The sequence below is a fragment of the Hyla sarda genome, chromosome 6, assembly GCF_029499605.1.
Source record: "Hyla sarda isolate aHylSar1 chromosome 6, aHylSar1.hap1, whole genome shotgun sequence".
Classification (NCBI taxonomy): domain Eukaryota; kingdom Metazoa; phylum Chordata; class Amphibia; order Anura; family Hylidae; genus Hyla; species Hyla sarda.
The window spans coordinates 203,186,997-203,201,474 of NC_079194.1; the positions used below are offsets into that span (position 1 = coordinate 203,186,997).

General features: G+C 42.2%; 1 protein-coding gene across 2 annotated transcripts in view; it reads right to left on the reverse strand.

Moving 5' to 3' along the window:
* Positions 1 to 3,598: 3,598 nt before the first annotated feature.
* Positions 3,599 to 14,478, reverse strand: part of LOC130276633 (5-hydroxytryptamine receptor 3A-like) — a 61,026-nt gene continuing 50,146 nt past the window's right edge. The window contains exons 7-9 of one of the 2 annotated variants that reach the window (XM_056526277.1): positions 9,092 to 9,299; positions 5,649 to 5,855; positions 3,599 to 5,575 (exon numbers count right to left, since the gene is read on the reverse strand). In XM_056526277.1, coding sequence (XP_056382252.1) covers positions 5,304 to 5,575; positions 5,649 to 5,855; positions 9,092 to 9,299 — 687 coding nt within the window. In that variant the 3' untranslated portion in view covers positions 3,599 to 5,303. Of the gene's footprint in view, positions 5,595 to 5,648; positions 5,856 to 9,091; positions 9,300 to 14,478 lie in introns of both variants that reach the window. The other variant, XM_056526278.1, reaches the window with a different exon arrangement.

Consider the following 14,478-nt stretch of genomic DNA (forward strand, 5'->3'; position numbering starts at 1 on the left):
GATTCCATCATATTATTTCCCAGGCGATACATGATAGCCGGTTTGAGGGGCAAAACTTCCTTCAACTTCTGTATCATCAGTAAGAAGTGATCAATATTTCTACATTATTTTAACAACTTGTTTGTTGTAAGAATCAAAAGTTCCTATACATCTAATAATTCTGTTAGTCTCCATCAGAGATTTTGCCTGACTTTTCAACAGCTGACTATGTAACAGGAAAAGTTAACTCTTGTAATTTGGTCACTACATCTTTCATGTCACGAGATATGATGGTAAACTTGTGACGAACTGTGCAAGAAATTGATCAATGTAAAGACTGGCTCCTTGGGTAATATTATCATTTCCCAAAATAATGGGACAACCAGGAATAGTGCAAGTTTTTTTAATGAAATTGAGGAGTGCATACATAGTTTCTATTGTATATGTAGGATTGTAAAGTATTTTAAATTCATCCTCAGAGATCAGTTTGTCACTCTTGATAAGTATCTTTCTCAACTCACGATTGAACTCGTCTACTTGATTCTTGGGTAAAATGGTGTAAGTAGACTTGTCTTCCAAAAGTGCCATCACAATTTTCTAATACTCTGATTTATCCATAAAGACAATATTGCCCCCCTGATCAGCAAAAAGACACACCTTACCATTGAGACCTTCTGCAATATTATTTATAAAATATTAAACAAAATGGGTCCCAGGACAGATCCATGAGGCACCCTGCTGGTAACAAGAACTTGCTTTGAATATACTCCATTGACTAACCCCCTCTGTTGTCTGACACTCCTAAAGTATTCAACAATATGGAAATCCAAGCTCAAAGACTATAATTTATTGATAAGTCTTCTATGTGGTACAGGGTAAAAAGCCTCACTAAAATCTAGATAAGCGATGTCTACTGCCCCTCCGCCATCTATTATTTTAGTCACCAAAAAAAAATCAATAACATTAGTTTGATATGATCTCCCTGAAGTAAATCCATGTTGTTTTTCAACTTGCAATCCATTCAGATTTTATATGTACCAGCCTATTGTTGCCCGATTCCTCCCTACTAACTTTTTTGTGAATGGGTACATTTGCTAATTTCCAATCTTCTGGGACAACTCCTGTTACCAGTGATTGGTTAAATAAATCTGGCAACGGTTTTGCTAGTTCACTGCTGTAACTTTTTTGTCTTAACTTTAGACTGCTGACTTAGAACCTCTTTATCTGTAAAGACACATGCATCAAAATATTCATTAGTCTTCCTCTGTAACTGAGGTCTTTTTCCTCTATTTTCTGCAGTAAAAACTGTGCAGAAGTATTTATTGAGGCAGTCAGCTAGTCCCTTTTTTATGGCCACTTCTGCTACCACAGTAGTCTCTTCCTTTTTTGCTGTTACTGACAAGTCTAATGCAATTATCTGTAGCCTTTAATAATGCAACTTTTAAAGTTGTTATTTAACATAAGGTGACTTTAGTACTTACCTGCCAGACACTAATGGACATAATTAGGAACAATCTGTGCTTATCTTGTGGCTAAATGGCTGTGTTGTGAGTCCACCATAATGTTGCTGCTTTTTGTGAAATGGCTATTTCCTGTTGGAGTTCCTTCCCTCCAACTACAAGTCCAAGGATCCTTTGTTTGTAAGAGTGTGGTGACTTTACTTCCTCCCACCCATCAGTCACCCCACCCATTGCAGCACAGCTGCCTTGGATGTTGTGGTGTGATTAAAACTACAACTTTCTGCATCCCTGTGGAGAATGATCTCCCTTTCAACACCTAACTAGTGATATAATGTCTGGGGAGGCACTGCAACCTGGGAAAAGCTGAGACAACACTTATTTTGAATGCTGCTAAAAGGGAACATGGGGCACAGATCACATAAGAAGTGTGAGACCAGCAATGAAAGACAGGTTCAGACACTATGTAATGAACAAAACTAACTTTACAGACCCTGTAGCACAGTCAAAAAAAATAATCCTATAATACCCCTTTAGGTAGTCCTATTCCTATTCCAGCGAGGAGGAAGGTAGGGGACCCTCCTTCTTTCCTACATCTGTTTGGGTTCCTGAACAGCCCACTGAGCTAGGCGGAAGCAGTTTACTTTCATTTTAGACGCGGCGTTCAACTTTGAACTCCTCGTCTAAAGGGTTAATAGTGTGTGCATCGCAATCAGAGCCGCGCACTATTAGCCACAGGTCCCGGCCGTCACTATGAAATAGAAAGGGAGTGGGCGGAGAGCGTACGCCCTCCGTCCCCAACAGGTTAAATGCTCACTGCACCCACTGAGCTAGGCGGAAGCAGTTTACTTTCATTTTAGACACGGCGTTCAACTTTGAACTCCTCGTCTAAAGGGTTAATAGTGTGTGCACCGCGATCAGAGCCGCGCACTATTAGCCACAGGTCCCGGCCGTTGCTATGAAATAGAAAGGGAGTGGGCGGAGGGCGTACGCCCTCCGTCCCCAACAGGTTAAATGCTCACTGCACCCCTTATTACATTTCGTGAGGGGTGTAGTTCGTGAAGGGTGTAGTCCAAAATGGGGTCACACATGGGGGAGGGTCCACTGTTCTGGCACCATGGAGGCTTTGTAAATGCACATGGCCCCCGACTTCCATTCCAAACAAATTATTTCTCCAAAGGCCCAATGGCGCTCCTTCTCTTCTGAGCATTGTAGTTCGCCCACAGAGCACTTTACATCCACACATGGGATATTTCCATACTCAGAAGAAATTGGGTTACAAATTTTGGGGGGCATTTTTCCCCTATTACCTCTTGTAAAAATGGTAAATTTGGGGGGAAAAAAGCATTTTAGTGAAAAAAATAAATCATTTACACACCCGACTTTAACGGAAAGTCGCCAAACACCTGTGGGGTGTTAAGGCTCACTGTACCCCTTGTTACGTGCCTTGAGGGGTGTAGTTGCCAAAATAGTATGCCATGTGTTTTTTTTTTTGCTATTATGGAACCATAGGGGCTTCCTAAATGCGACATGACCCCAAAAAACATTTAAACAAAATTCACTCTCCAAAATCCCATTGTTGCTCCTTCCCTTCTGAGCCCTCTACTACGCCGACAGAAGTATTGACGAAAATTTACCACTATGTTAAAGTAGAATATGTCATGAAAAAAACATTCTCGGAATCAAATTCATAAGTAAAAGCATCCCAGAGTTATTAATACTTAAAGTGACAGTGGTCAGATGTGCAAAAAATGCTGGTCCTTAAGGTCATAATGGGCTTGGTCCTTAAGGGGTTAAACCACACTGACTGCTGATCATTAACTCCCAAGCTTTCACCTACAGTAAAATACAATAGCAAATCCTTATTTGTGAATACTAAATCTAAGATGGACTCCTTACAGGTTGGCTCCTCAACTACTTGTTGTAGAAATAATCCCAGCTGGGAATTTAGAATATCTATACTCCTGGCAGAACTGGCTTTTTTGGTTTTCAGTTCACATCAGAAAGATTTAAGTCCATAATGATAACTTTCCTTTCAATTTCCTTTTAGTTATTCCTCAACTAGTAGATCATCTAATTATTTTACTTAGCCAGGAGGTTTAGGTGTCACACCAACATGAGTTACTGTATAATTACCAAACTGCAACATAAACTGACTCACTTACTTTTATTAGGTTAGATTTTATGTACATGTGTATGATACTTAAACACATACAGACACATACTTAGTTTTATATACGTACTACCAGAGAACCCAGAGGAAAAGGATGCTCTTGTCCTCATATCTCATTCCTCATATCCCGACCTCATATCAGTCTTCATATCCCAACCTCATACCTTGTCCTCAAATTCCGTCCTCAGATCCCGTTCTCATATACCAACCTTATATCAGGTCTTCATATACCATTCTTTCCTCCCGTCCACATACAGTGACCCCTCGACTTATGATGGCCCCGACATATGATAATTTCAACATATGATGGCCTCTCAGAGACCATCGTATGTTGAAGGCAGCCTCGACATATGATGCTGCTGGGTGTTGGGGCCATCGTACAAACAGCTATCTGACAGCGCTGACAACTTCAGCAACTGACAGATAGTTGTATAATGTGCCCCATGTGCCCCATTCTGCCTCCTGTTACTCACATGCTGTCCTGCTAACTCACGCAGGCTTCCACTGTGAGCTCCGTGTAAGCCCAGCCCCCCCAGTGCAGCCATAGCCAATAACATGCAGCCTCTTGCTGCAGGCATCCAATGAGCTGCTGGCTGCCCTCCCCTTCCTTTCCTATAGAGCTGTAGTCGGCAGGATCTTAATGGAGGACATTCTGTCCCCCCTGAAGGTATTTAAAGAACTGTACAGTACTGTATGCAATGTCACACATCACATACAATACATATACACACAACACACCCCATACATCAATGTTTCCCTATCAGTGTGCCTCCAGCTGTTGCAAAACTATAACTCCCAGCATGCCCAGACAGTCAATGGCTGTACATGCATGCTGGGAGTTGTAGTTGTGCAACAGCTGGAGGCACCCTGGTTTGTTAAACATTCCCCATACAATGGTCATCCCATAACCAATTAGCAGTTTCCCATAGAGATATGTATTCAACATACAATGATTCCGAGGCCCCAGAACCAATTACCATTTTTACATTGACATATGTACTCGACATATGATGGTTTCAACATATGATGGTTCTCCTGGAACCAATTAATATCATATGTTGAGGGACCACTGTATCCTGTTCTCATATCCCAACCTCATATTCAGACCTCACATCCTGTCCTGATAGCCCTTCCTCATATCCTGTCCTCAGATGTTGTGATAAAGAGATTGTTGGTTGGAAACAGAAGGGGGTGTGGATTTTGGTCAGTGAGTTTGACTTGCAAGTTATACCAAGGCACAAAAGGGGTCAAAAATAGAAGGCAATGTGGCTTGTAGGAGGGGGTGTGGATTGCAAGCCCAATAGACACATTCACCTGAATATGTGAAGCTTATGGTGTAAGGTGGGGCAGAGCTGTGATGAAGAGATTCTTGTTGAACGACCTGTGATATGGGTGTATAAGGTGATAATGGGGTTTTTGGCCTTGAGTGGGAACCAAAATAAGCCTGAAAAAAGAAGGGGCGTGGCTTGTGAGAGGATATGAGGATGTGTGTGTAAAAAGGCTATCCCCTCAAAAAATGTATGATTTTTATTTTAAAAACTAAGTCTGCAGATCTTAGCATGCATACGGGTTGACAAGATCCCTTTAAGGTATCATATTTTACAGAAAAGTTGTACAGTTTATTGCTTAATATCCTTAGTTGATAACAGTTGGTGCCAGAACCTATTTGTAGTACCATAGTTTACCTAGGTGCTTTATGTCAACCAGATAATGAGCACAACAGCAAACAAAATGGCTACAGTAAGGAGGTATATTAAGAGGACAAGTCGCTCCAATACAAGGGCTACAGCATGCCATTCTGTCTTGAGGTCATCCATATCATTAGAATCAACAATTTTATCATGGATCTTCTTGACCTCTTGCAGGAGCATCTTTAACAGTTTTTTCACCATCTTGTCTTCCTTGTCATTTTGAGGCTTTCTTTTAGTTTCCATGCTTTGCTCTTCTAGAACCCTTGGATTAACATCTAAGAAGAAATATGCTCACTTAAGATGGAAGCCAATATATTATCCCTTCTCCCCCTACAACCAACTACTTACTTGTTTCTGTTTGTGAAATCTTGATCCCATATTCCATGAAGAATTTTTCTTTAAAGAAGAGAGCACGTGCCAAGTACCTCAAGATCCAGGTTTTTATCCAGGATGGGACAGTAGATTGAGATTTAGATAGGATTAACATGTAGGAGATAGCAATGGATTCCATTATACTGAACACCATGACAGCCATAACCACACAACAAAATATACCTGCCAAAAAGAAAGAAATACTATACAATGACTTGCTAGAAAATGTAGATATATGTTCTACTCCTAAATTGTTCAAAATATCTATGTACAGACCTTATAGAAGCAAAGTTTCCATGACCGATAACAGAGGAGCTCTTGACACAATGTATCAAGCATGTCTGAGAGAATATAAGGGCTACTTATCCATACCTACAAAACCACTGTATGCTTCTCAGCAAAGTTTAGTAATTGAAAACAAAATATTCATAGACTGCTTTGGACAACTAGCAATATTTTTTCTAGAATGCATAAATCATTGGGGCCCTATTGCATGGGGTAGCTACAATAGTCAGTCTGTATAATGTGCCCACCAATTCCAGCCCACACAAAACCTAAGCCTTATAAAAGGCCTGTTCACCAAGTACTGATCTAGGTGAGTCGTTTGTAAATGTAATAACACCCTTAAAATATGTGCACACTGAGTAATTTCAGATAGAATCCACACTGAATTTGATGCATATTCCGGTTCTAATTCAGTATGAATTCTGCCTGGAATTTGACTCCTATTGATTTCAATATGATTTTCACAATGATGTTCAAACATGGTAATTTCAGTGCCTAAATTTCTGCTGCTGATCCACTGATATGTTAATTCACGAGGAAGAATGGTTCTGAAAGGCTACCTTCTGCCACAGCCTGCCCCATCTTTAAGCAACTCAAAAGTCACTAAGAAGGGGTGTTGTCCTGTGACTCTGTGGACCCTCATAGCCACTATGCAACAACCTTTTATGGAAATTGCTGACTAACCTTGATGGTTACAGAATAAAATCAATTTTATAAAGCCATTTCGTTGTGCAGGAAGAGTATCATTACTTTTAGCTTGTACACTAGAAGAGGGAAAACGCTCTTATATAATAGAAGCGTTCTGTCTGTTTCTGTCTCATCTCTTCCCTGCACTGGTTCTCCCTCCCAGCACCTTAGCTACATGGTTTGGCGTCTGCTGTACTGATGAAATCTATATATATATATAAAACTCAACGTGTGTGTGTGTTAGTGTTGAGCGGCATAGGCCATATTTGAATTCGCGATATTTCGCAAATATATGGACGAATATTCGTCATATATACGCTAAATTTGCATATTCGTAATATTCGCATTTTATTTTGCATATGCAAAACTTCGCGTATGCGAAAATTATCATATGCGAAAATTAGCATGAGCGAAAAGTCGCAAATGCAAAAATTAGCATATGCAAAAATTAGCATAATCGAAAATTCGCACACCAGTCTCACACAGTAGTATTAGAGCCTTCTTTACACCACACAAGCTGGAAGCAGAGAGGGATGATCACTGTGATGTGTACTGTGAAAAAAATATATATATATTCGTAATTACGAATATATAGTGCTATATTCGCGAATAAAATTCGCATTGCGAATATTCGCGAGCAACACTAGTGTGTGTGTGTGTATGTATGTTCCATGAAACTTGGCACACATGTTACTTATATGTCAACAACAAACATAGGATAGGTGATTTAAACCTCACTCACCCCATTTGCCAGGGGCGGGGTTTATGTTTAAAGTCCCATACAAGTCAATGGGAAATATATGTTACTGCATAGCTTCCAAACAGCTGGAGATATTTCAATAATATTTGGTCACATGTTACTTATATGTCCACTTAAAATATAGGATAGTTAATTTAACCCTTAACTACCCCCATTTGTGAGGGTCGGGGTTTTTTGTTTAAAGTCCCATGCAAATCAATGGGAAATGTATGTTCCCACATAACTTCGGTACGGCTGGAGATATTTCAATAATATCTGGTACACATATTACGGGTCGGGAGGTCAGGATAGGAGGTCGTGGTATGAGGTCGGGATAGGAGGACGGGATAGGAGGACGGGATAGGAGGGCGGGATAGGAGGACGGGATAGGAGGACGGGATAGGAGGTCGGGATAGGAGGTCGGGATAGGAGGAAGGGATAGGAGGGCGGGATAGGAGGTCGTGATAGGAGGACGGGATAGGAGGTCGTGATTGGAGAACGGGATAGGAGGACGGGATAGGAGGACGGGATAGGAGTACGGGATCGGAGGACGGGATAGATGGACTGGATAGGAGGACGGGATAGGAGGACGGAAAAGGAGGACGGGAAAGGAGGTCGAGATATGAGGACGGGAAAGGAGGATGGGAAAGGAGGACGGGAAAGGAGGACGGGAAAGGAGGACGGGAAAGGAGGACGGGAAAGGAGGACGGGATAGGAGGACGGGATAGGAGGACGGGATAGGAGGACGGGATAGGAGGACGGGATAGGAGGACAGGAAAGGAGGACGGGAAAGGAGGTCGAGATAGGAGGACGGGAAAGGAGGTCGAGATAGGAGGACAGGAAAGGAGGACGGGAAAGGAGGTCGAGATATGAGGATGGGATAGGAGGACGGGATAGGAGGATGGGATAGGAGATCGGGATAGGAGGTCGGGATATGATGACGGGATAGGAGGTCAGGATATGACAACAATATATGAGGACGGGATATGAAGTCAAAAGCTTCCTCCTTTGTTTATTTTCCTCCCCAACAAGGATTAGGAAGGAAAAACCGGGCAACGCTGGGTATTCAGCTAGTTCTTCCAATAAATGACAGAAGTGACCAAGCTTATATCATAATATGGTGAGTGATAGTGATATGTGAATTCTTTCTTTACATTCATCACTCTTATATTATAATTTGTCTTCTATTTTTACTCTTAGCTTGTTACTAACCCTTTTAACCCATCAGTCCACTTACTCTGCAGGACATGGCTAGTTAGGCTCAGCAGGTCTCAGAGGAGCCAATGTCTTACTGTTCACCAATTACTACAACTTTTGAGCGGCAGATCTACATTTCTGCCCCAACAGTGGCTTCTTTTATCACAGTCTCTTTATCTGCTTACTGTCTCTTACAGAGGCTGCACGCATTGCTTCACATGTCAGGATGATCAGGTCTCTCAGGTTATGTCCAGCACCATTCAGGCTTTCTCAGTCCCCTGCTCTGTTTTCTGATCAATGGCTTGTCTCACGGCAAATGGACTTTCTCACAATGACATGCCACCCCCACCATAGCCATAAAAAATTCTGCAAACATCCCCAATATAAGCTCTATACTTGCAAAACTGCAGGTGAAGTAGAAAAGTGATTCACTTTGCAGTTTGGACCACAAATATTGTACCTATCCATGACCCTCTGATGTTAAACAACAAATATTAAAAGGACAACATACCTAAAACTGGAACCATGTCAGAAGTTGGGAGCATGGTGTTCAAAATTGAAAGGAGCACAGAGAAGCCCAACACAATGGTTATTTTGAAACCAAGTCCTTGCCCAGAATCCATTTGTATGAACATGCTTGCTAGATCCAAAATAACCATGAAGCAAGCTGGGGCTATAAGTGTGATAATGTAAATTGCAGGTTCTCGCTTTATTGTTATCTAATAAAAAAAAAAGAAGAAATTCAGTTTAGTACAGTACAGTTCAGTACAAGTGAGAAACATATTTCAAAAATCTGCTTGCAATCATGGAAATTGAATTTAATGCATTTCTGGTTGACCTTCATATATCTGGTATATCTAAAACTGAACTTCTTGTATTTTCTTTACCTACTAAATCCACTACTCTCTCAGTAAAGTAATACCGTATTTTTCGCCGTATAAGACGCACTTTTTCTTCCCCAAAACTGGGGGGAAAAACTCAGTGCGTCTCATATAGCGAATACACACCTATCACGGCGGTCCCTGCGCCCATCAACGGCCGGGACCCGCGGCTAATACAGGACATCACCGATCGCGGTGATGCCCTGCATTAACCCTTCAGACGCGGCGATCAAAGCTGACCGCCGCGTCTGAAGGGAAAGTGACACTAACCCGGCTGTTCAGTCGGGCTGTTCGGGACCGCCGCGATTTCACCGCGGCGGTCCCGAACAGCCCGACTGAATAGTCGGGTTAGTGCTTACAGGACACCGGGAGGGACCTTACCTGCCTCCTTGGTGTCTTCTCCGTTCAGGGATCCCCTGTATGGCCGGCGCTCTCCTTCCTTGTCATCACGTCGTCGCGTACGTGAGTCGGCGTGCGTAATGACGTGATGATGGCGACGGAGAGCGAGGATACCCGGCCGGCAGCAGAGACGTTCCGGAGCGACAGGGACAAGGCGACAGCGATGGAGCGACATCCAGGGCAGCGGTGACGGGTCCGGAGCGGCGGGGACACGTGAGTATTAAATCCTATGCAGTGGTCTTCAATTGTGGACCTCTAGATGTCGGCTGTCCGGGCATGCTGGGAGTTATAGTTTTGCAACATCTGGAGGTCCGCAGGTTGAAGACCACTATTGGGTTCAAAATCTTTAATTTTTTAGATTTTGCACCTAAAAATAGGGTGCGTCTTATACGCCGGTGCATCCTATAGGACGAAAAATACGGTACTTCCTGATATTACTTTTAAACCTTTGTCCCTCTAATTTAAAACTATGTCCTCTTGTGGTAGTTTTTCTTCTTTTAAATATGCTCTCCTCCTTTACCGTGTTGATTCCCTTTATGTATTTAAAAGTCTCTATCATATCCCCTCTGTCTCTTCTTTCTTCCAAGCTATACAGTGGGGATCAAAAGTTTGGGCACCTCAGGTAAAAATTTGCATTAATGTGCATAAAGAGGCCAAGAAAAGATTGAAAAATCGCCAAAAAGCATCAAATTACAGACTAGACATTATTATAATATGTCAACAAAAGTTAGATTTTATTTCCATCATTTATTTCAAAATAACAGAAAACAAAAAAATGGCATCTGCAAAAGTTTGGGCACCCTGCAGAATTTATAACATGCACTGCCCCCTTTGCAAAGCTGAGACCTGACAGTGTCATGGATTGTTCTCAATCATCATCTGGGAAGAGGAGGTGATGTCAATCTCAAAGATTTTAAATGCCCAGACTCATCTGACCTTGCCCCAACATTCAGCACCATGGGTTCTTCTGAGCAGTTGTCTAGAAATCTGAAACTGAAAATAGTTGACGCTTACAAAGCTGGAGAAGGCTATTAGAAGACAGCAAAATGTTTTCAGATGTCAATATATTCTGTTCGGAATGTAATTAAGAAATGGCAGTCATCAGGAACAGTGGAAGTTAAAGCAAGATCTGGAAAACCAAGAAAAATATGAGACAGAAAAGCTTGCAGGATTGAGAGAAAAACCAATTCAAAACCCACCCTTGACTGGACAATCCCTCCAGAAAGATCTGGCAGACACTGGAGTTGTGGTACACTATTCCACTATAAAGAGATACTTGTACAAATATGTCTTCATGGAAGAGAGTCATCAGAAGAAAACCTCTTCTACGTCCTCACCACAAAAATCAGAGCTTGAACTTTGCAAATGAACATATTTACAAGCTTGATGCATTTTGGAAACAAGTTCTGTGGACCGATAAGGTTGAAATTGAACTTTTTGGCCGGAATGAGCAAAGGTACGTTTGGAGAAGAAGAGGAACAAAATTTTATGAAAAGAACCTCTGCCAACTGTTAAGCATGGGGGTGGATCAATCATGCTTTGGGGCTGTATTGCAGCCAGTGGCACAGGGAACATCTCACGAGTAGAAGGAAAAATGGATTCAATAAAATTTCAGCAAATTTTGGATGCTAACTTGATGCCATCTGTGAAAAAGCTGACATTAAAGAGAGGATGGCTTCTACAAATGGATAATGATCCTAAACACACCTCAAAATCCACGGGGGATTACATCAAGAGGCGTAAACTGAAGGTTTTGCCATGGCCTTCACAATCTCCTGACCTCAACATAATTGAAAATCTATGGATAGACCTTAAAAGAGCAGTGCGCGATAGACAGCCCAGAAATCTCAAAGAACTGGAAGACTTTCGTAAGGAAGAATGGGAAAAGATACCTCAAACAAGAATTTATAAAATAGGAAGGAGCATATGATACGTGTAGACCTATGTGTAATTATTGATTTGCAATAGGAAAAACACTAGGATCATAAAAACACACTTTTATTGGCGTACATTTAAAATATAGGCATACAAAATTCAAAAATTAAACAAATAAAGATACAATACAGTGTTTATAATATTATTCACAAACCCAGCTTATCCTAGTCTGTGGATAACTTGCTAGAGTAAGGTTATACTGGCCCTACTGGTCACATAGGACCCCCTACCTGTTACTGCAGGGAGGCCTTCCCAGAGAACGCCAACCTGCAACAGGAACCTCCTATCTCTCCCTGGTTCTGGAGGGAATGGAGGCACCGGGTGCAGTACGTATAGCACGTCACCAGCAACAACTCAGCTGGTTTGTAGAACCTCAGCTGGATTATTCGGTGAGCATACAATTTGCAGGCACATCAAAATTTGGTACAATGATTGCATACAAGTTTAGTACAGTTCAAGCCACATATTTCCAACGCGTTTCGTTGCGGCACAGTTTCAAGCGGCGCAACTCTTCAGGGACAAGTGCTTAGAGGGCAGGAGTATAGTTTTTCCCGTCACCTATCTCACTGAATAGTAGTATAATTGTGATACGACATAGAGGTATAGATATATATTCTGGTGTGCTAAGATAAAAAGGCCCAGATAAGATTATGTAGGTAATGGTCCAAAGCTTGTGTTCCCTCTTGTATTTAGATAAATACCGTCCTGTAGGTAAATAGAAATACTGTATGTAGAGTATTGTTTTGTACATATTGTTTGAGGTTTTAAATGATTATTATAGCCTACCTTAGATTGGTACAGCAGATTTACAGGTGCAGAGACGATAAATGCACGGATACAGTAGCTTTATTTGATTCTAGTCACTTGTTTTAGGCTGCTAAAGATAAGCCTAACAGGGAGGAAAATAGTATTGTTAAACTACCGTAGGTGGGGTTGATATAGTACATAGGGAAATAGAGGATAATTCCATTTACCTCGTATGTGAGGGCATATAGCATTCACCCACAGGATGATGTTCCCACATAAAGATTAGGACAATATCTGTGGGTGAATAAATAGGTATAAATGTGGGAGTACCATTTAAGGGAGTAGGCAAAATAGTATATAAATATATGGCCTCCTTTTGATGGTTACACAAAATAAACTTTACCTAGGGCATGGTTTAAGACCAGACAGGCATAGATAGTATGAATTCCAGGTAATCTACTTACAGTTGGCTAATTAGGTGGTCAGCAAATGCAGGGGTGCAGGATGGCGCGGCATCTGCCATGTGCCGGCATCCTGCTTCTTTAAATATCCCTGGCGTGCGGGTGTGTACTGGCACACGGAGACCGGAAGTGAGGTCACTTCGGGTTTGCGTACCACAGTGGAGCACACGATGTCCCGCTGTGTGTGCGCAGGCCCGATAATGGCTTGCGTTTCACCGTGGAGCGCATCGGGGGGAGGCGAATGTCTCACAATGGAGCGCATCAGAGGTGCGCATGCTCCCGTCGGCCAAATCTCACTTGCGTTCCACAGTGGGACGCAAACAGAGAGCACATGGGAGACAGTGTCCGCAAATATGTGCATCTAGGCGCAGGTTAACAATATATCTCTGTCTCAGTGTAAGGGCGCAGTAATCTTAATCTAATACTGTTACAGGGTGCTATTACTCTTATTACAGCGACCATCTAGGTGATAAGTGGCCATTGATTATAGGTATGGACTTAACTTACATTATCCAGGTTATAAAAAAAGGGGGGGGGGAACTCCGTTGTGTATTGGGGTGGCCAGGATAAAACATGGTCTCCCAGCTATATATATATAGCAGATAATAAGTGATAATTGATGAGTTTACAGGACGGTTGGACTAGGGGGAACTAGAGGATAAGGGAGAGTGTAGGGGGAAGGAGGGGGGGGGAAACAGGGAAAGGAGGGAGGGAAGGGGGAGAGTATGGGATTAGAGGGGGAAGGTCGGGGAGGAGTGGGCCATTATCTAAATGTTTAACAACAGTGTAGAGTACATGTATGATAAATGGATGCTCCTAATGATGCACTAAGTCCTTTCTTAATTAGTGATAGTTCTGTTGTACTGAAGGATTTTTGGGTAAGATTAATGATTGTGCATCCTACGTTTTCCGTGCCGCCATCAATCGGTCCCGCAGACTGTATGTCTGTGGCAGCTGCTGTAAAAAAGGTTCCGATGATGATGAAGAAGCAGCAGAAGATGATGAGGGTCCCTGTGGATTGGAGGTAGGTTCCGTTGCTCGACCAGTTGTCCTGTCTTTTCCTGATCCCGTCGGACAGGTATTTGGAGGGATGGTTCTTTCTTTTTCAATTCCTTCCGTGCGGGGGGGGGGGGGGGGGGCTCCTCCTCTCATAGACATGTTGCTTGGCATTCCTCTTTTTTTGTATGTAAAGCGTCCTCGTTGGCCTCGTCCGCCTGCTCTTCCTCTTGCCCATGTTTCTCTTTGTGGGTTAATTTCTTCCCTTTGTTTAGTGTCCGAGCCTTCAACTTCTGATCCTGATTGTTCAGTATCCGAGTTTCGGATGTTACTATCTAGATGAGTATAGGCTCGCTTCTCTTGAAACTCAGTTAGGTCATGGCGATATTGCTTATGTTTTCTTTCCTTAATGATATTTTTTATATCAGCTGGATTATTTGGGGAGTATACAATTTGTAGGCACATCAAAATTTGGTACA